Source organism: Paroedura picta, chromosome 11 (assembly GCF_049243985.1).
Source record: "Paroedura picta isolate Pp20150507F chromosome 11, Ppicta_v3.0, whole genome shotgun sequence".
Lineage (NCBI taxonomy): Eukaryota > Metazoa > Chordata > Lepidosauria > Squamata > Gekkonidae > Paroedura > Paroedura picta.
In genome coordinates, this window is record NC_135379.1 from 58,515,033 (window position 1) to 58,538,362 (window position 23,330).

The 23,330-nt window shown below is 44.9% G+C and overlaps 1 protein-coding gene across 2 annotated transcripts in view; it reads left to right on the top strand.

Moving 5' to 3' along the window:
- CNTNAP2 (contactin associated protein 2) overlaps window positions 1–23,330 on the top strand; it is a 1,139,689-nt gene that overhangs the window by 405,693 nt on the left and 710,666 nt on the right. For both annotated transcript variants that reach the window (XM_077304685.1, XM_077304684.1), the window contains exon 3: window positions 863–1,056. In XM_077304685.1, the coding sequence (XP_077160800.1) occupies window positions 863–1,056 (194 nt within the window). The remainder of the gene's footprint in view (window positions 1–862; window positions 1,057–23,330) is intronic.

Below are 23,330 nucleotides of genomic sequence, written 5' to 3' on the forward strand. Positions count from 1 at the left end.
TGGAAAGGTGTCTCTCAGCTTAGGATAGCATTCCAATGGAGTTTGCTGTAAGTAAAATAGGGATACTAGTCCCCAGGTGAGACCAGGGGATCCCCCAGAATTACAGCTCACCTCCAGACAAAAGAGAGAATGGCTGCTTTTAGAAGGGGGGGGGGGTTCCATAGCATTATACTCCACTGAGGTTCCTCCCCTTCTTTATTTCATTTATTAATTTATTAAATTTTATACTGCCTTTTCCTTGTGGGATCAGGATGGTTAACAACATATAAAATGTGCTCTTCCACCAGGTATATGGTTGCAGTCAGGATGACGGAGGAATAACTCTGTGCCTCCCTCTGCTTCACCTATTTCATGCCATCCTTATTATGCCAGCTCTCCCCTGCAAATTTGGAGATCCTCCCATTTATGCCAATAAAAGGTGACTGACTGACTGACTGACTGACTGACTGACTGACTGACTGACTGACTGACTGACTGACTGACTGACTGACTGACTGACTGACTGACTGACTGACTGACTGACTGACTGGAGATCCTCCCATAGTATTAAATAGAATTGCCAGCAAGGTTATGCTGGTAGCAGAATTTTTACAATGTTAGATTTTCAAATGTTTGTGTTCTTAAGACGATTTTAATCTGGACACACTTACAAACTGCCCTGGGACAACTTGCAGGGAAGGGTGGTCTATAAATTAAAGTATAATAAAGATAAATGAATGATCCCATGAGGTTGTTTGGCGGTGTGGGATCACTCTGAGTTTGTATCTCTCCAAAGTTTACAAGAGGTGCTTTGATGGGGGCTGTTTCCCAAGCAGGTGGCATGAAGTCTTCAATAGCGCCTCTAACAATGTTTCCTTTGCAGGGGCTGGAGGCTGGTGTCCATCTGACAGTGACCATTACCAGTGGCTGCAAGTGGACTTTGGAAACAGGAAACAGATCAGCTCTATTGCAACCCAAGGCAGATATAGCAGCTCAGACTGGGTAACCCAGTACCGAATGCTTTACAGCGATACAGGAAGGAACTGGAAGCCGTATCACCAGGACGGGAATGTCTGGGTAAGTGACTGCAGAAGGAGACCCATTGTGATTTCCAGGCTGTTCTGATCGTGGATCCACTACGTTTCATGGGGAATCAAACATGTTGTGCTAGCATGTTGTGCTAGCGTCTTTGTTCCTACGTGGGCCATGCGGAAATGGTTGTGTGCTTCTGTGTTGTTTGCGCAATCTTCTGGGTTGACATATTTGTCTGGAGGCATAATGTTACCTGTGGTGATGATCCCTGTGTCTCGTCAATTTGGGTTGGACAGAAAGTGAATCTTAAGAACCTTGACTTTTCTCTTTCTAAGCAGCCTTCTAGACCTTGTGAGGTTATCTGGAAGTGTGGGAATCCTCATGAAATCTCAAGGTGCTAAAGTTGAAATTAAGGTGCACGTTTTCAAAGTTGTCTGATTGACTTTACATTGGCTTGTGTGGGAGTCAAAGTCTTCCTCAAAGAATTCCTGGCTCTCTCAACAACGTGAATTCATCAGGAGGAGTTTAATGGCACCTGTCCACTCATTTTTTTTTTTTAAAAAGGAATCTTCCTGATTTCCTGGTACTTATCAGGCAAGTTGCCTTGGGCAATCACACACTCTGTTATTTAGGAGTGGGCAATTTTAATCTGCAGCTATCTGCTACATTGGTCATATTATGTATAGCGGATGGCATGTGCTACAGGCATAGTTCCTTGTGTCTTGAGAGAAATACAGTGCCTGGATTATGCGAGATCCCGGCTGGGCAGATCTTTGCCTGCATGGCACTTCACAACAGAATGGCCTGAGTAATTTATTGTTATGACTGATTTCCTCTGCCTTTCCTCTGTCCTTTTCCCCTGGGGATGGTTGGCTAGGTGAGTGCATTTGTCTAGTGGGAAAGGGTTTGGAAGAGGTGTTATTTTAGTCCTCTTGAGCAGGGGTAGTCAACCTGTGGTCCTCCAGATGTCCATGGACTACAATTCCCACAAGCCCCTGCCAGCAAACGCTGGCAGGGGCTCATGGGAATTGTAGTCCATGGACATCTGGAGGACCACAGGTTGACTACCCCTGCTCTTGAGTGCTACGCAATTACTATTTGGTTTCTTTTTATCTTCTATCTTTCCTCTTTTTGTGGTCTTTTTTTTTCTTGAAAGGTTGGCTTCTCTGGTTGCATTTAGTTAGGAAGTAACCCATTTCCTGCTTTTTTTTGGCAAATGAATTAGTGATCCATGGTCATGCTGGGTTTATCATTCCTTAGGTTTGGGTTGGTGGGACCCCTGTGCTCTGAAAGCGGCATTCACTGCCACAGGACATGGTGACAGCTACAAGCACAGAGAGCTTCAAGAGGGGGTTGGCTAAACAGATCGAGCAGAGGTCCATCTGTAGCTATTATCCACAAGGTATATATGGGGCAGTGATGCTCTGTATTCTTTCTGCTTGTGGAGCAGCAGTGAGAGGACTTCTGGAATTCTGACCCCATTGGTGGACCTCCTGATGGCACCTGGGTTTTGGCCACTGTGGGTCACAAGTGTTGGACTCGATGAGCCATTGGCCTGATCCAACATGGCTTTCCTTATGTTCTTACATTAAGCAATCAGATAGACTAGACAGATGCACTAGAAGGACTATGTTTACTCACAGTTACTAAGCTTGACAAAAAGAAGACTGCTTTTCTCCAGAAAGCCAATGGCCATTTTCTCACCTTATTCTGCTATGCAGAGAATGGCTGGGGGCAGCATATTTGAGGGGCTGTGAAGCTGGACTCCTTTGTCCTGTTCTCTTGAAGCTGGGGCAGTCTTTTGAAGAGGGGGTGGACCAGGTTCCCAGACAGTTGGATGTTACTTGATGAAAAAAAAGGTCCACTGAGGAAATGCTCTGCATACAGAAAGCAATGGGCGGACGACCAGTCCTGTTGTCACGAAAATGCAAATGGTTCCTGAGTTTTCGCAGTCCGACAGCAACACTTTTAAGGCGTCTTATAATTAATGCACTTTTCTTTTAAAAAAATTGCAACAGGAAAGGTGCACACCTCTGGTGGAGAGCAGACTGATTCCCAGTCATTAGTGGCAGAGCATCAGCATCTTGGGGTAGAATCAGAAGAAATAAGGCAAGATGAGCCAGTGGAGTGACATGTGCTTGCTTGTAAAATATAATCTGTACTCATGCGATTATTCAGTTTTCCTTTGCATGGAAATGTGCAAGTGTGGAATGCACACCGATCCCCATGTGCTCCTTTGTGAGTTTCTCTGTTCCCTCTTCACAAAAAAAAATTAGTGCAATGCTTCCTTGGTAACTGCTTATCTTGGCTGAAATGAGAAAGTCCGAGAATTAAAAAAAAAATAACCCACCCGCAAAGTGCAGAGTTCAGCAATATCCGTACAAAAGCAGTTTAATATCAAATGACACAGCCAGGGGACACAATCTGAGGAATAAAGGAATGGATAAAATGAGAAACGCACTTTGGGAGCCGGCTGCGGAAGCTGCAGAAATGTACCAGGGAAATAACTTCTAACAAAGATATCCAGGAGAATAAACTGTGACAATCTACATAAAAAATGTTGAAATGACCGTTTTTGGCATTGCCTTGGCAAAAGAAGTCCTATAATTACCTGCAAGGTAAGAAAGAAAACGAACAGCCCACTGTAAGATGGGGATGGGAGAAGTTCTTTTCATGGTATATTTAGGGTAAGCTTTTTGGTTTCCTTCAGGGAGGCTTTCTGTCTTTGTGCTTTGTGACGCATCCAGTTTTTTTCCTTTCCATTTTAATCACAGTAAAGAGCTGGCCTTCTTTCTAAACCAGGCTTAGTGAGGGCTCCAAGAAGTATCAGAGCTGAACTCAGTGTCTGACGGGGGGTGCTGTAAGCAGACACTTCTTCTGCTGAGAGCCAGTTTGGTGTAGTGGTTCGGAGTGCGGACTTCTAATCTGGCATGCTGGGTTTGATTCTGCGCTCCCCCACATGCAGCCAGCTGGGTGACCTTGGGCTTGCCATGGCACTGATAAAACTGTTCAGACCGGGCAGTGATATCAGGGCTCTCTCAGCCTCACCCACCCCACAGGGTGTCTGTTGTGGGGAGAGGAATGGGAAGGCAACTGTAAGCCGCTTTGAGCCTCCTTCGGGTAGGGAAAAGCGGCATATAAAAACCAACTCTTCTTCTTCTTCTTCTTCAACTATTTTTGTAAACATGTTCTGGGGAAAGGATGTGAAGCTTCTGAATAGTAGTCTTAACCCAGTGAGGAGGAGAAAGGCACATCTGGCAGCAGAAGGAAGGTGGGGGGGCAGTGCCACCCAAAACAAGGGGCCTGCCAACCCAGTTGCACCCCCATTGCTGGACACATGTCATTACTTGAAGAGTAAGCATCACACATGCAAGAGCATCCAGATGTTATTGATGTAGGCTTCTGATGGCTCTTAAGCCAACTAAGGCTTTTTGCAGGTATGATGGGTGCTCATTTCAAGATGCCCCTGGCCAATCGCAGGCGTGAAATAGGGGGAAGAAAATTGCTAAGGGTGAGAGCAGATTAGAGCCTGTGTGGATTTGTTTTCTGGGCTCTCCTTGGTGTCAGCCAGGCTAGAAGGCTAGAATCTGTTGCTTTGTTTGTGGAAATAGGACAAGGACAATTAAGTCTGAGCAGGAGAGAAGGTAAAGCTTTGCCCTCCTGCAGTGTGTTGAGATTATACACTGCAGCCGCTGACCATTTGACTTCTCCGTTTCCAGGCAAAGCTGCATCTAGGAATGGGCACAAATCCATTCACAAACTGAAGTCAGTCATGAATTTTGGCCAGGTCACGGTTTGTGAAGTGATGCTCGTGAACGGAAGAGCTGCCACAAACTTCCATGAATTTTGATGCAGTTTGTGGCAGTTCATGAAGAGCAGAGAGCAGGGGGTTAAACTTTAAATGGCTCATGAACCAATCTGAACCAGCCTATCTGTTCATGGTTCCTTTTAGCCAGTTTGGTGCAGTGGTTAGGAGTGTGGACTTCTAATCTGGCATGCCAGGTTCGATTCTGCGCTCCCCCATGCAGCCATCTGGGTGACCTTGGGCTCACCACAGCACTGATAAAGCTGTTCTGACCGAGCAGGAATATCAGGGCTCTCTCAGCCTCACCCACCTCACAGGGTGTCTGTTGTGAGGAGAGGAAAGGGAAGGCGACTGTAAGCCGCTTTGAGCCTCCTTTGGGTAGGGAAAAGTGGCATATAAGAACCAACTCTTCTTCTTCTTCTTCTTCTTCTTCTTCTTCTTCTTCTTCTTCTTCTTCTTCTTCTTCTTCTTCTTCTTCTTTATGGTTCAGCCACGAACCACCAACTAAAGTGCAAAAAGGCAGTTGGTGCCCATCCCTATCTGGGTCTCTTGACCTCTGATGGAAATCTGCCCTCAGGGTTCCTCCTCAAGCAATACATTTTTAATTTCCCAGCATTCCCACTTTTCTATCAAATACCAGTCTTTTGATGTTCAAAGGATACCATATTATGCAAAGTGGACGAAAGCAGGGTGACTGGCTTGACTTTAGACTCAGTTTGAGCTTCCACAGACAGCTGGTATCTTGTTTCGGTCAGCTCTCTGGGGCAGATCTCTCATCTCAGCTTCAAGAAATCTTCCTGTTCTCTGTGTTTCTCATAGCTGCATCTAAAGTTTGAGTGGACCTTGGTCTAAAAGAGCAAATGTCCTACAAGTACTGCCTTTTTGAATGTTAGCCAAAATGTTGTTGACTGGTGACTGCTGGATTGTCAGTCCTGGGAAAGTCACTGAGGTTGGGCAACCGGCGCATGTTAAATCCCAGCCTCAGACCTTTGGTGCCATCAAGGCAGTCAAACAACATTATGGCTCTGGGATGTATCTGTCACTACCACAGCATCTCCCAAAATTGCTGACCGGGCAACCAGTTAGAGGTCAAGCATGTGCCGCTTGTGCATATTTTGAGACTCTTCCGTGGCACGGTGTTGAAGAACATTGAGCCTTGTCACTCATCGGACCAAGATCAGAATAAAAACTAGGCAAGTCACATAAATAAATGGAAGAGCTTGCTCAAACATCAGCATAAAATGTGGGAGCGTTCATTTATACAAGAGCATCTCTGGTCTATACTTCATTTTGCTTCCTTGCTCATCACGATATCATTTTAAAAAATTGAAAGATAATTAAAGCAATCTGAAGAAGTTCAAAGAGAGCTTCTAAGAATAAAATACACATTTTCCACAACTTTTAAGTTTAGGGAGACACTAAATATTCTCTCATTTTGGTAGTTTGAGGGTGTAGCTGTGTAGTTCTGTAGCAGAACTAGGAGTTGTGAGTCCAGTCACAACTTAGAGATCAATTTTGCACTAAAGATGCTTCCTTCTTGCTGTTTGATTGTTGGTCTGTTATTCACTTTCCTTCCGTTAAGTGGCTTCTAGATTTGGGGAGGTGCTCGGAATGAGCTTTCAGCTGTATGTCATTTGGTGTTACCTTGGCAGGCCTGTACTATTTCAAGGTCATAAATAAGCACATAAGCCACCTAGGTATCCCATTTGCCAGGCTTAATGATCTACAGAAATATGATATAGGTTTGCCTGGCAACAGTTTGTGATTGGAGTCTGGCCAAGAGGGGCTAAAAGACAGGGCTGGTACAAGGGGTAAAAGGTAAAGGTAAAGGTATCCCCTGTGCAAGCACCGAGTCATGTCTGACCCTTGGGGTGACGCCCTCTAGCGTTTTCTTGGCAGACTCAATACGGGGTGGTTTGCCAGTGCCTTCCCCAGTCATCACCGTTTACCCCCCAGCAAGCTGGGTACTCATTTTACCGACCTCGGAAGGATGGAAGGCTGAGTCAACCTTGAGCCGGCTGCTGGGATTGAACTCCCAACCTCATGGGCAGACAGATTCAGACAGCATATCGCTGCCTTACCACTCTGCGCCACAAGAGGCTCATGGTACAAGGGGTAGAGGCATGCTTTTGAATGGAAGCCTGCTGGCACATTGGGGGAACCAGGATATGGGGGGCTAAGCTAGGTAGGCTGGTAGCACCTACGTGGTAACAGAAGTTAGGACTATCCAAAATTGTTGGACCCTTAGCTCACTATCTGAGTTCTGATGTATGTTTACTCCCTCATAGAAACTTGCTTCAATACTGTGCCTTAATTTCCTTAATAAAATGATAAAAGACAAGTTGCTGTTTCTTTTGGGCTCTCCCACCTTAGGGAACCAGAACAGAGGAAAAGTTACCCTGCTAAATTATTTCCCCAATGATGAAGGAAGCCTCTCAAAAGTTGGGGCCATTCTGCACAATGACCAATGTTGCTAAATGTTTGCAGTATGCAGAAACTCTATATTTAATAGTGGAATTTCATCATTCCGCACACCTTCAATCTAGTGGAATATTGAAGTCCCAGTAGTGGTCTGTTCTTTCCCCACAGGTTTCCGGTCTCGCTGGAATCGCAACAATGGAGGCAATATTTTTCCATGCTTCTTCCCACCCCTGGCTGTCAATCAAACAGAACAGCCAATGAACTGTTGTGTTCATGCTCCCCAAAAGCCCCTTTCCCTTTAAAAACTGTTTTTTAAAAACCTGAAAACACCAGTAGCAATGAATATTTGTTGATTCAATGTCTCCGAAAGACCATTTTCCCTGGTGTAGGAGCTGGCACTTAATCATTTACACGCTCTTCAAGTAAAAAAAAACAATCACCCCCGATGGGTGCAATTTCTGGCCGAAATTACGGGCAGTGTTGAACAGGGGGCTGTATTGTGCTCGGAAACTTTAAAGACAATTGCAGAAGGGAGCTTTGTTTTACTGTTAAGCACTTTTGTGGAGGGACTTCAGCCGAAGAAGCTTTGCTTATTCGTTGCTTTCACCGGTTTAAGGGGGGAAAAAATGGTGATCGTGTCTCCGGAAGCTCGGGGGTGAGAGCGAGGGAGGGACATTCTTTCTACCGCTATTTTGAGAACACACATCTCTTTTGCTAATGTGTTGCGGTTTGTGATCAGAAGTCTAGCATTTTTTCAGGGAGAATCCACTTTTCTGGATTTCTCCCTAAGTGCTATAAATTTCCTAGTGTTACTGGAGTTTGGTGGGAGTTTTGCCATTTGTTTATGACGTCATGCAGAACGTTAAATTAATAGCATTTACAAAAGGTAAGACTTCAGCTACATTTAAGTTGTGCGGAATGGACCTCGATATCCTGAACATCTTGTGGTGCTCCCCAGTCCAACAGGACTCAGATCAGTTTTGTTTTGATCGCTGTTTCAAAATTAGCTCTCTTGATGAACATTAACCTTTCACAGTTTTGCATCGTTTCCATGCTGCTGTTTCTCATCACTGCTTCCCTCCTGGCTTCTTCCACAGCCCGTGTCTTCGCTGCCCGCCTTTGACATTTAATCTCTTTGGCTGTGGTCATGATTGTGTCGATGGGTGTTCAGGACTGCTTCGGGGGAGGCAGTCGAAAGAGCAAAGCAGGGATGAGCAGCACTGAAGCAACGCAAATCTGTTTCCAACAAGTGTTAAAAGAGGCTCCCTGCCAAAAAACAGTTGCTGTTTGGGTTGAGGCCTAGAAGAGTCTGCCTTCCTAAATGGGGATGATTCACTTTGTTGGAAACAGCTAATCAGTCTCACTCGTGGTGGCTGCAGAGCTCAGGGCTTTGGCAGGAAGTACAAATGTTGTGAAGCACATGTGGGGCAGTTTGTTCTTAGGAGTGAATTTAAATGGCATGGGGCTGACGGGGTTGACAGAGGGAACTTTTTCTCCCTCTCTCAAAATATTAGGAGGACATTCAATGAAGCTGACGGGAGGCAACATAAGTGAGGCCTCAGCCTTACTGTTGCTGGCTCTCCAAAGGAACTGGTTGGCCACTGTGTGAGGCAGGAGGCTGGACCAGATGGACCCCTGGTCTTCTCTAGTGGAGCTCGTCTGATGTTCTTAGGAAGGCCTCGGCCTCCCTGCCCTGCAGTTGGTTGTTTGAAGGAACTGGTTGGCCACTCAGGATGCTGAGTCAGGATGCTGCACTAGATGGACCCCTGGTCTCATCCAGCAGAGCTCTTTTTGTGTTCTTATAGGCAGAGCTCCCATGGGAGGAGTCACCCTTGGGATATTGGAAGGAGGCTTCTTCTCAATCGTTCTCCACTGGCCTTGACAGGGTTCCTGCTATGTCTTTACCTCCTCCTGGAACCAGTGGGCTGTTGCCTTGGAAAAGGCATCATACATTTGTAGAAAGCCAGCCCAGTGTAGCAGTTAATAGTGGTTAAGACTGTAATCTGGAAAACTGGGTTTGATTCCCCACTTCTCCTCCACATGCACCCAGCTGAGTGATCTTGGGCTAGTCCCAGAGCTGTTTTCCCAGAGCAGTTCTCTCAAAGCTGTCTCAGCCCCACCCAGCTCACAGGGTGCTGGTTGCAGGGAGTGGAAGGAAAAGGTGGTTGTAAGCTGCTTTGGGTAGTTAAAAGTAGGGTATTAAAAACAGTCCTTCTTATTGTTGTTATTAGAATAATACTCATGTACTAATAGAATTGTGCTTTGCCATCAGGGAAGATCACAAAATACGGGTATTATGGGTACAACTTTATGTGGCTGTGCCTCATCCCAAAGACACCAGAGGGATTGTATGCGGACACACATTCATCAAAATTAGTTCCTCCACAATCAGGAAGATATTGAAGGGGGGGGCGGGTTCTCACATTCAGAGGTAGAAGTGGTGCCTGCCACACATTCCGAACACCTTGGCTTGCCTGCAAATCCCTTGCACTGTGGGAGAAGCTACCATATTGAAATCGTCCCAAGGCATTAACCCATCAGACAAAGGACTACAGAACACACCCTGTAAAAATGGGGGAGGACTTGGTTGCAAATGGGATTTTATGATCAGTCGAAGGAGCTGTAATTGAGCAGAACATACTGTGGCCTCCTGGGTCATTAGACACCAGAGGCGTTATAAAAATGTTTTTAAATGTGCACAAGGTGCGTCCCAATAAACGTTGCAAAAATAGTTGATATGATTCTCTGGTGAGTCTTCTGCTCTTTGCTTTCCCCTAGAATGAGAATCTTAAATGCCAGACCTTTCCCCAAGATTACAGTGTATACAGATAGTACAGTGATTAGATTTACACATGACTTTCATTATAGTAAAAGGTCAATGTATGAGTGAAATTCACTTATCTGCCATGCTTCATCTTTTAATGTCAGAAGATATTGATGTAATGAGGTAGCCAAGCTGAAGAATAATACCATCAAATATTGGTATTTTTGATCTTTGAAGGGAGTCTCAAGTAGGGTGTGCATTTGGTTTATCTGAGCTGGGGAAGAAATACTACACTGATACAGATTAGAGAATCTTTTTTGGCTACTGGTGATACTGATTAAAGCCAAAAATATTTGGCTTCTATTCAGTTGTATTCAGCTATATGGAATAGTTGCTATTGGAAAGGTTGATGCATTTATTGATATATGTAGAATGATTTTATTTCTTACACTTGTATACCACCCTTCCTGACTTACAACTTTAAATTTTAGAATTTAAAGGGCTACCAAGTTACCATTGTTTTCTCCTGGGGGGAGGGGTCTTTCCTCTCTTTGGTTTCCAGGGCAAGAGGAGGGAGGGGGAACAGGCACCTCTATAGACCAATTGCACAAACACCTTAGGGAGAAATAGAGCCAACCGCTGCCGTGCTTTTGCACATGGCATTCCATTGCAGGTTCCTGGCTTCAAATGCAAAGTCCAACTATGTAACCCCCTTGCTTTCCCTACCCATTTCCCTGGGAACAGGGGGGGGGGAAGGACCAGTGGCAATTTGGCAAATAGGATTTCAGAGTTGCAGGAACACTGCTCTTTAGTTAATCACAGAAATGTGTATTTTTTGAAATTCCTCTGTGCATGGGCAAATAGCATAAAAATAAGGGTCTGGCTGAGCTATACTCCACTCTGCTAAGAGAGGATTGGAGAATGTGTACAGGCTGTTGCTTCAGCTGCATCTCTGAGCCTGACTCCTGCTGCCCAAGAGCCTCTGGTTCAACAGTGAACTTTTTTTTAAGTTTTCTTCTTTTACTTTTAGTTGTTCTTTGGGCTTGGTGGGTGGTAGGTTGTCTGGAGTGTGGAGGGGAGGGCAGAGGCCAGGAAACCTGAAATAATTTCTCAGGCTTTGAGGAGCCCAGAACTGGTGTCAGCTGTCCACACCTCCCTGCCATCCCCCCCCTCAAGAGTGACTTGTCTCCCGAAGTGACCACTGCCCATGTTAACAGGCAGGCTTTAAAAGGATTATGGGGGGGGGGCTTTTAAAGCAGGAATGCATGTAGGCTCCACCCTCTCCCTTAGACACTACGAGAGAACGCATGCATAGGAGGCGGGGAGGAGGAACAAGGGAAGTGACTGGTTCCCTGAGTCCATTAAGGAAGCAGGGGACAGGCCACGGACCCCTGCCAGAACTCCCCCAGACCCCTGGGAGACCCTGAACACCTGATTGGAAATCCTGTCATAGGTTATAATGGACTCAAAAAAAAATTGGGGGGGCTCCTGAATATTTCTGAATTAGAATACCATACTGGTATTAGGATTTTGGAATATTGGGAAATCTTCATATTTTGGGGTCCAATATATTTTAAAGGAGCATAGGCTCCCCCCCCCCCGTATACACCTCCTGCCAAGATTGGGAGATTGTAATGCATGGAGATTTGATAGCTGATTAATTCGGCGTCTCAAGTAATCACTTATTCTATCATTATGAAATTAACGCAGGTTATCCCAAACTCTGTAACCCCCACTGTAAGCTTCTTGGAGTCAACTGTAATGCCTCATTAAAGAATGAAAAAGTGACACTGAAAAAGGGGGGGGGGGATCTACACATACCCAGAGTCTGCCTTGAAATGATGAAACTGCTGTTTAGCTGCAATTAACATCTGTGCCAAACCTTCCCAATTAAACCTCTATTAGGCATGTAGTTCTGATCACTTTGATAAACTACAGTTATACATTTGAATATCTCTGAACTGAGTCCTGTTTTTTTCATAGACTGTCACATCTATGTTTGTTCACATATGTCAGGGGAAGTCGAACTGCGGCCCTCCAGATGTCCATGTACTACAATTTCCAGGAGCTCCTGCCAGCATTCTCTGGCAGGGGCTCATGGGAATTGTAGTCCATGGACATCTGGAGGGCCGCAGTTTGACTACCCCTGACACATGCTATGCTTGATATCTCAGGCTGGGAACACTGGAGGGAGAAGGAAGTGTTTTTCCTCTACAGGCGAGCGCAATCTCATGAGATCTCGAAAGCTCAGTAGGGTCAACCTTGGTTGGTATTTGGATGGGAGACCTCAAAGGAACACTAGGGGTCATGATGCAGAGGCAGGCAAACCACTCCAAACATCCCTTGCCTGGATGCCAGACAATCCTGGGGTCTCCTGGCTATCCGATAAAATTAAACCTATAGGACCTTCTAAGTACCTTCATGAATGGTGGAAAGTTTAGGTTGACTTTAGCCTTGCTGGTGGAAAAACAAAGAGGTGTCCCAAGTGGCTGGCAAAAAATTGCCCTGCTTAGAACTGTGGGACCTCCATGTACAAAAGCCATGTGAGATGCATGGTTGCCACTTGCAGGTGAAGGGCGGAGTCTTCCTGGAGTTACAGCTGATTTCCAGATCATGAGGGTCAGTACCCTGGAAACAATTGCTGCTTTGGGGATGGATTCTATGGCATCATACCCCCCCTCCAGATTCCACCTGTAAATCTCCAGAAATTTCTCAACCCAGTGTTTGAAACCCTAGTGAGATGGGATTGGCTGTAGCACAAAGCCAAACGGAGTGAGACTAAGTGGGAAAGCTGTCTGCTCCCAAGGCCAATGAACATCAAGAGGTTCTTTACAGTATTCTACGTGCCTGGGGCTGGCAGGGGGACATTTATTCATCAACTTATGAACATGTCCTCAGTGAACAGAAATTTTGTAAATATTCGGTGTTCATGAAAATCTCCCGGCTTGCCTTTTGAGTGTGGAATCTCCCTGAAAGACTTGAAAATCAAATGTTTTGTTGGCATCTCCTGCATCCCAAATGGAAACCATCTCATTCCACACACCTTGGATAATGCACTTTCAATGCATTTTAGAAGCAGATTTTCCTGTTCCTCATGGGAGCATCCAGCTGCAAAAGCGCATCAGAAGTGCATGATCCGAGAGCCGATCATGAAACAAAGGAACACATCCTCTCTAAAACTGTAATCCAATACCATTGCATATCATTTTGTCACATCTCATCTCATACTAAGTGCCATTGCATGACGATGCTCCTTTCCAGTCAAATGTGAACATGCTCTTGCATTCCAGCTGTCCGTTCAAGCCTCCCTGAGAAATTGCTGATTAAAAAGAAAAATATCAATCCTGTTAAAAAAGTAAAGGTAAAGGTATCCCCTGTGCAAGCACCGGGTCATGTCTGACCCTTGGGGTGACGCCCTCTAGCGTTTTCATGGCAGACTCAATACAGGGTGGTTTGCCATTCCCTTCCCCAGTCATTACCGTTTACCCCCCAGCACGCTGGGTACTCACCTCAGAAGGATAGAAGGCTGAGTCAACCTTAAGCCGGCTGCTGAGATCGAACTCCCAGCCTCATGTGCAGAGCTTTCAGACTGCATGTCTGCTGCCTTACCACTCTGCGCCACAAGAGGCTCTTCTATCAATCCTGTTAAATAGGATTAATGTTCAACTATCTATTAGATCCGCAAAGCTCACCAATAAGGGCTGTAGAAGTGTAGAGGGAGATGAAAACTTTCACTGCAAGCGGACGATCTAGGCGGAGGGACAGGTTCTCCATCTCCAGTCTCCTTGGCAGGGGCCTGGTCACAAGGAGTTCATCTAGACCTCTGCTGTTCCTGGAGAAGAGAAAGAGCTCTGCACCTCTAGCTACATTTTCTTGTGCAACCTCTAAGTGAGCATGGCCACTCTTCTGGGAGGAGGTTGAACTCCTAATAGGTTTCACCGGAGGCATAATTCGCAGCTGCTGCAGCACTTGTCTGTGGATATTGAGATGTCTCGGCCTCCTGGGATCTGAATTCAATAGCTTTCACAAGCCCTAAATTCACATTTATTCACATAAAGAGGTATATGTGGGGAGTCAGGGTTTCACTGGAGAAAATCACCAGTTTGTCAAAAACATGTCAAGTTGCCCCCCATGTCAGGTTGCTTTTCCAATAAGTGGGTTCATACTTCAGTTAATGCCCTTGGGGATTATGCCCTTGGCTGAACTCTGACAACTATCTTAGGTGCTCCATATTTCTATTGATTGATTGATTTCATTTACATTTATCTCCACCCTCTCTCCGGGGACTCAGGGTGGGTTACAAGAAGAATAAAATTGCATACTTAAATATACAAAAAAAAGGGAATTTAAATGGAGTTAAACGGATTTTACAACATAGAAAGAAGAATTAAATACTAACTTTGCCCAGCCTTCATTGTCACATGGGAAAGAACCTACTTTGCCTGGGCCTCACTCAGCCTAAGTAGGTCATTTGGAGAGAAGCCCAAGAACACCAGCTTAGTCCTAATGGCTCTTAACCAGGTAGATCGAAAAGAGTCTTGGAGAGTTAGAGAGAGAATGGAAGCAATTGTTGTATTATCCCTTCAGCATTTCCAAATGGGGAATGGGCAACAGAGACTGAAGATTCTGGCAAGTTTTGTTCCCAACGAAGGAACGAGAACTTTCCGGAAGGACAGGGAAAAGTCAAAGGCTAAGCCTCTCTCCATTTCAGAAAGTAAAAAATTACTTTAGCTCAGACCACATCAGCATTTTTTCCTCTCTGCTGACAGGAGACCCAGAAGAATTTTGCTGATATCAAGTAGCTCTTTAATAGGCCTAAATCCGTTCCAGTGTCCAGAATACCAGATGCTGAAGGGGGGGGGGATAGTGTACAGAAAGAATATAACCTTGTCATACTACAATGACCTATCATGAGGATTAACCTGAGCCGGAGAATTTCCAGCACGTGGAAATGGAGGCAGCACATGGGTACTCAGACGCCTTTGACCCTATCCACTGACTTCCAGAGAAATTAACAGCAGAAAATAATCAGCCTACACAAATCCTTTGAGTTGTCTCAGAAGCAGTGAGGTCAAATTATGGGCTGCATAATTTCTCTTGATGAGTCTCTTGTGGCGCAGAGTGGTAAGGCAGCCGTCTGAAAGCTTTGCCCATGAGGCTGGGAGTTCGATCCCAGCAGCCGGCTCAAGGTTGACTCAGCCTTCCATCCTTCCGAGGTCGGTAAAATGAGTACCCAGCTTGCTGCTGGGGGGTAAACGGTAATGACTGGGGAAGGCACTGGCAAACCACCCCTTATTGAGTCTGCCATGAAAACGCTGGAGGGCGTCACCCCAAGGATCAGACATGACTTGGTGCTTGCACAGGGGATACCTTTACCTTTAATTTCTCTTGAACTCGGGAGCCATCAGCTCCTTCTCCTACCAGCATGTTTACATATTTGGTTCCGTAGTTAAAATAGCAAAGCTTTGACTGGACTAGGAAGAGCACCGGAAATGAAGGTATTGGCTAAGGAGCCCAAGGAAATCATGGGGAATTTTTTTGTTCTTAAACAGCCTAGAGTAGATCTTTTTCTGTCTTTTTTTAATGGGATGTAACTTAGGGATGTTGGAGAGCCCTGGACATTTCAGGCTACAGGATCATGCTTCCCTGTGTAATAACCCGAACCTCCCTGAATGTACAGAAAGTGTATCAAAAATTAGCATGCTGAGTGGGGAGAAAAAACCCTCCATCGAATTCTACTTGTCTACGGAGTAGAAATTTGTCACGGTAACAGTTGCTTAGCAGCTACCTTCTATTCTACTGGAAGGGTTTCTGTGGCATAATTTAATTGTTCCTTTTGGTGAACATTTCCAGACTTGTTCAATCCCTAGTCCACCACTGGACATTCTTTGACTTTCCATTATTATTATTATTACTAGGAAATAAGCCCGCTGTAATCGGAATACAGCGGGTGCTAGCGGGGCTGTCGAGGTTGGGGTCGCGGTGGGGTGAGAGAACGTACCAGAGGGTGGGTGGCGAGCATCCTGTGAGGTGGCGGCGAGTCGTTGGCCCCCCTTGCCCCGCGGCTTTCTGTATTTTGGGGCCGCGAGGCAGGAACTCTCGGCGGGCGGCGTTTCGTGCCTCCCAATTGGTCAGTCTGGCGGCAAGGGACCAATCGTTGCCCACCGATTGTCAGTCGGGGAGAAGGGGCCTATTGGCACCCTTCCTCATCCCGGACAGGGCCCACCGATGGAGCCCTTACCACTTTATTTTATCCACTCCGCGATTGTTGTTGTGGTTGTGGTTGTGGTTGTGGTTGTTGTTGTTCTCATTGTCGTTATCATTATTGTCATCTTCATAATTATAATTATAATTATTATAATTATTATAATTATTAAAAGTAATAATAATAATAATAATAATAATAATAATAATAATAATAATAATAATAATAATAATAATAATAATAATAATAATAATAATAATGACAGCCTACCCTTCTCATTTGGCCCAGGGCAAGTATAAAAAATATACAAAATGAAAAACTTTACATAATTAAAATAGTTACTATATAAGATTAGAGCCTCTTGTGGCGCAGAGTGGTAAGGCAGCAGAAATGCTGTCTGAAGTTGTCTGCTGGGAGTTGTCTGCTGGGAGTTCGATCCCAGAAGCTGGCTCAAGGTTGACTCAGCCTTCCATCCTTCTGAGGTCGGTAAAATGAGTGACTCAGAAACTGGAACTGGTCCAGGATGCTGCGGCCAGGGTCCTCACAGGAACACCATGGAGGCCTCATATTTGGCCCCACTCTCCAATAACCGCACTGGCTCCCAATTGAATTCCCAATTGAAATACTCACTTTTAAAGCCACATGTGGTCTGGGCCCAGTTTACTTATAATCACCTTCCCTTCCTCTTGCGAAAATAGACATTCTGTGAGGTAGTGAAGGCAGAGAAAGCCCTGAGAGCACTGGGATTGGCCCAAGGTCACCTAGCAGGCCTCATGTGTCTCAAAGTGGCTTACAATTGGCTTTGTTTCGTCTTCCCACAACAGATACCCTATGAGGTAGAGGGGATTGATAGATCTCTGAGAGAATTGTGACTGAACCAAGGTCACCCAGCAGGTCTCATTGTCTCAAAGTGGTTTGTACAAAAGACACCCTGTGAGGGTGGTGAGGCTGAGAGAACACTGATTGGCCCAAGGTCACCCAGCTGGTTTCATGTGTAGGAGGAGTTGGAATTGAACTCAGTTCTTCAGATCAGAGGCCACCACTCTCAACCACTACACCAAGCTGGATCTCTTCCTAGCTAATACTCTGTGTCCTGTCCTCACCCTGGAATCATGCTCAATTCCCTTGATTACATCCGATATGAGGAAACAGCATAATACCTAATGTGTAATTTTTCTCTTGTCCAGGAGGTAGACATTCTTACACTGGCCCTTGGATTTAAGAAATTAAGACACTTCCGAGTCATCATCCAGTCTAAAGAACGGTTATTTGAAACTGCAGGCTGTACAATAAAGTCACCGTTCATTGTGATTGTTACTCTAGAGAGGTGCTGGGGGAGCACTAGATTTATTTCTTGCCTTAGGTTCGTTCTTTCCAACAAAATTAGAGCAGGTAGAACTAATAAGCAGAAATGTGGTGGCATGCCGAAGCCCTTCCCCAAGGGTCTAACGTCAGCTCTTGGGTCCACCTTATTGGGAAGTCTCACATGGCCTTTTATTTCCAGCCCATGGCAAACTCTTGTCTTAAATTGTGGAAACCTGTGGCTCGTGGGGCTCGTTTGCCAATGTTCTCTTCTGGGCCTTTGGCTGGGCCTTTGGAACAGTTAACTCATTAACCTTGCACTCATTAACCTTGCACCAAAATAAGTCAGCAACCCTGTACACTTGTTACAGAGTAAGGGATGGGGAGAGGAGCAAACTGGGCACATTGCAGGCATTTTAGTTGAAGACAACAGAGATGATGCGCTTAAGGTTAAGGGAAGACCAGCACACTGGACTGTAGATAACAATTGTCTTCAACTAAAACTCTATTATTTTAAAAAAAAAATCAAACTTTTCAGTTCATTACAAAAGACGCTAGCCTTGCCTTCGCGTCTCCCATAACAGAAGCCATTGTTAAACCATGAAAGAAGAGATTCTGAGAAGAGGAGCATTGCTAAAGAGGAACAGAATGCATCTCCAGCTCACCGTGGCTGCCACATGTGATGCAAAATGTCTGTGCCATGACACGTGTTTTCTATAGTTGGATAAGATTTTAGCTCTGATGAATGCAGAGATTTTCAATGATGTGTGAGTTTTATTTGGGCTGATCCATGCTCCGCTAATTGGCACTATAGGGCAAGCTGTCTCAGCCAGGGTTTCACAGCCCTGGAAGGGTTTCCTGAAAGGATTGGAGTTAATTTTATATATATATATATATATTATAATATATAATATTGACTTGTTATATGACCATATATAGTCATGTTGACTCCCTCCCCAAATGGCCAATGATGGGCTTGGAGGGGGTGGGAAGGGGAGGGTCCCCATGTGGGCCTGTGGACAGCTATGCTTTTGTTCTGCACGATTGTTTCCCGAAGCCTGAAGAATGCTTCAGGGCAGGGGTAGTCAAACTGCGGCCCTCCAGATGTCCATGGCAGGGGCTCCTGGGAATTGTAGTCCATGGACATCTGGAGGGCCGCAGTTTGACTACCCCTGCCTCATGGGTTTCTCAATGATAAAAAAGTTGAGAAAGGCAGCTGTAGGCACAGTCACGGTGGAAAGTTTTAATACAGTAGTTTTGTTAAACAGCTTTTAAAAAAGATTTATTTTTAAATATTGAATGAAATTCTTTTTATATTTTACAAGAATGTACTAGAGACTGTGGGAGCTATATGTTTGGGAGAGCTCATGGTCTTTTGTTCAAGGGGGAGTGTGATCTCACCAGTAGTCTGTTTTTTCCCCCTCACATTATGGATTTGTGGTCTTTTATTTAAAGGCTTGTGCCAATGAGGTGCAAGTGTTCTGTTCTGATGAAGTGTTTACGAAACAGGCTTTACCAGAAATCCATTCATCATATTGAATTTTAAAGCTATGGGATTAAAGAGCCGCATATAAGATCGTTTGAGCTTGCCTTATTGTTATCACTGTTTTTCTACTTTTGGCCCTGTGGCCATTATTGTATATTCACCGTGAGCTCCTGATTGGTGCCTGAACATCGCAGAGCCTGTGTGCTCTCGGTGAATATGTTTGACTGGCTCTCTGTTTGCTGAAATTTACTCTCTGCAGCCTGAGAAGCTGCCGCCTTGATGCTTCATGTTGTGGATGAATATGTCTTTGTCACAGTGACAATTTTCATTTGAGATACTTTGAGGCGTACACCCCAAAAACTATACTGAATTTAGCTAAACGGAGAGGCTGTTAAGATAAATTCAGGTGGTTAGCCGTGTTGGTCTGAAATAGCACAACAAAATGTGAGTCCAATGGTACCTTTAAGACCAGCAAAGATTTATTCAAGGTGTGAGCTTTCGTGTGCAGGCACACTTCCTCAGACAACAGAACAGGGCTCCTAAGGGTACAGGTAGAAAGAGAAAGTAAATTAGTAGCAAATTAATAAACAGCATCACAACATCCAAAATGTGCAGTATGTTAATTCTTTGCTAGAAAAGCCAAGTAGAGATGGATGGGGCTAGCAACAAGTCTCTTTTAATTACATCTATTCACAACTGGGAATGTGTCTACCATTAACTACTAAGCTCAACAGTTTACTAATTTTCAACTAATTTATTTTCTCCTTCTATTTGTATTCTTATCCCTGTTCCATTGTCTGGAGAGGTGTGCGTGCACACAAAAGCTCACACCCTGAATAAATCTTTGTTGGTCTTCAAGGTGCCTTTGAACTCAAAGTTTAAACCAGAGTTTGATATGTTGTGCAGAAGCCAAACTCCTGGCTTCTTCCCCATCACTGCTTTTTCTAGGTTCATATGGAAGGTAATGAAGAACAATAATAAATAATAAAATTTTATTTTTCAAATTTCAAAAAAAACCTTTAATGGCATATAAAAAACATTGTCAAAATAGGGATAATTTATAATTAATTGATAATAATGACATAGTTTAAATCAGGGGTAGTCAAACTGCGGCCCTCCAGATGTCCATGGACTACAATTCCCAGAAGCCCCTGCCAGCGAATGCTGGCAGGGGCTTCTGGGAATTGTAGTCCATGGACATCTGGAGGGCCACAGTTTGACTACCCTTGGGTTAAATGAAACAAATAAAATAAAATAAACAGCAACCAACAATAGATTCCTCCAGAATGCCCAGCAATCAGCAATTTCCACCAGTTGTAGGTGCCCCTGGTCTAGAACTGATTCTTGCCTAGCCGACTGTCCTTTTGTATCACAGTAGCCAAGAATTCGGCCACCAGTTCCGCTATTTCTGGGGACTTATCGGCTAACAAATGTCTAATGATTCTGTCCATAGGGCCAGAAAGGTCCACCGTGATAGGAACAATAAGCCATTGACTAAGCATAAAATGGGATGGGCAATAAAGTAAAATATGTGGCATTGGTTATTTTTAACAAATTTCTATGTTTAAAACCCTAATTAATGCATTGAATAAATCCTCATCTTAAAGGTGCCATTGCACTCAAATTTTGGTATGCTACTTCAGACCAACATGGCTACCCACTTGGATCTACCTTGACAGGACCTGAGCAGTCATCTGTAAACTACACCCCAGTTTTGAAAAAGGAACCATCACTAATAATAAGCCATGTTTTCACAGACTATCAGAAGGAGGCCAAATTGTAAATTCAGAAAAGACTTTGGTTTACAGTGGGAAATCTTGATCTGCAAGTGCTAATGAGTGGGGGAAGCAACATACATGGCTTGAACAATCAGAAACTTAATTAACAGTGTCTCAGTGGTAAAGGTATCAAGATTTTTGACTAGCTATCTAATGTTAAAAAGTGTTATTTGACAGCCCAGAGCTCATTTGAATCCTGGATGAATGTTAGGTGATGAGCTGTGCTGAATAAGTAACTTTCTCAGTGAGTCAATCTACTGAATCGAATGAAGCCCCTCTCTTTGATTGTCGTAGGGCAGTGATGACATCATCGCAGCTTGAGGTCTGCCCAAACCCTTATGTGAAGATTAAACACTAACCCACACAAAGCACAATGACTTGGTCCCTCAAGCCATGTATATATGGTTACAAACACATCTTATCCATTTGGTGCCTCTTGATAATTGTGAAACAGCCTTGGGGGAACGAACGGTCTGGCCTCTCCAGGGCCAATGAGGGTGCAACCAGCTTATGAACGGGCTTTGAAGCTAGTCTATAGGTATGTCTTGGAGCACGTAATCACAGTGACCAAGGAGAAAGTTCCTTACAAGCTATGTTATCCAAATTGCTGGGGAATCATGAATATAGCAAGAGGCAGGGGTAACACAGGATCTTTTACTACCAATTTTTACATGGTCCTTTCCCTGGAAGAAACCCTTCTTAAATGAAGAAGGCAATTAAGCTTACACTCGGGGGATTTATTTGGGGAAAATATCAGGGTACATTCAAAACAGACACAGAAGCAAAACCATACATACACTAAATTCTACAGGAGGACAAGTTACACTAAGTTCTACAGGGGGGACAAAATACTGCACCTTTCTTGGATCCAAGCAGCCCAGACACAGGGTTGACGACATCAGGGGGTGGACAGGATGCCGGGTGTGGACAACAACACACACACACACACACACAAACACAGGGTGTGCACAAGGCTTGATATAGTGTTTGAAATTCCCGGGCCAGCCGCAGGGACTGCCCACTAGGAGGTACGTGATTGATGATTGGTGAACATGACATGCATCAATTGGAACCCTTTCCAGAGCCAGCTTGGTGTAGCGGCAGCCTCTAATCTGGAGAACTAAGTTTGATTCCCCACTCCACCACATGCAGCGAGCTGGGTGACCTTGAGCCAGTCACAGTTTTCACAAGAGTCTATTTATGTGGGAATTAGGATCGATTTTCAGAGTGCAAATTCCATGTTGAACCGTAATCTCCTCTAGCTCATGGAGGGCTGATTCCCAGAAGCATTGTGCTCCGTGTTCTTCCTTTGTACATAGCGTTGATTGTTATTTTATGTGCTTACTCCAGTTCTTATCCCCCCACCCAACAGGGAGTTTGTTTTCTTTCTTATTTTTTTTTACTATGCTGCCTGTAAAAACTATAATCTAGTATAAAATGAATTAATTTGAACTCTGTAAAGGGCCGCATTTTCATGGCTTGCCATATGTCACTGGCAAGTCGAATGAACTCTGAAATGTTAAAATCTGACTCGGCGTACTTAATTAAAAACAGAGCAGCCGTAATATTTTCAAACTGCTATGCATCTCATTTGGTCAATAAGCAGCATCTCCCCTTTATGTCTCTGGTGCAGCGGCACAAGGGGAAATTAAATTAGGAACAATTTTATACTTGGTGAGATTCATCGTGTCCGGTCACGAATCCTTGACACTCAAGGTCGGTCTTCAGGTGAGAAAGGCTTTGTATTTGTGTGTGTGTGTGGGGGATAACACAAGGCCTTTGTATGAGATGTCTGGTGGGAGCTTCATGAAGGGCCAGTTTATCCATGTAGCACCTGCTGCGGGCCTTACACTTGCAGGGGCCCCATGCGGTGCCTTCCCCCATGGATCAGGGCCATAGCCTCCCTCTTTAAGAACATCTTGAGTGACACATCTTCTCACAGTGGGGGGGGGGCTCCTTTGCCCCCAGTCTGGCTACTCCCACTGCAATTGTGCTCCGCTAGGGCCCCACGAATCCTTAAACCAGGGTTAGTCAAACTGCGGCCCTCCAGATGTCCATGGACTACAATTCCCAGGAGCCCCTGCCAGCAAATGCTGGCAGGGGCTCCTGGGAATTGTAGTCCATGGACATCTGGAGGGCCGCAGTTTGACTACCCCTACCACTCCTGGCTTCATGCCTCCCAGATGCACACTGGTCCTTTTCTAGCTTGTGTGACTATGTTACATGGTGGGACGTGGCTTCAGCCTTCCCCTCTATGCATCCCGAAATTGTCACATGGAGCTGCAGTTGGGAAATAAAATGGTGTGACTTACGTGTCTGCACATTCTTTTTATGGGCAGTACTTATAGGCAATCATGTTTATGGGCTGTGAGTTCTCCATGCAGTGGCCTGAGGATGAGAAAATTGCTGGGAGCGGGGCTAACTTAGGCAGGCCAGAAAGACAGGTGGGTCGCTGGGTTTGTCCGAAGAAGCCTAAGAAAGTTTGTCTGGTGGCACTTTGAAGACCAACAAAGTTTTATTCAAGGTGTATGCTGTTGTGCACCTGTACACTTCATTGG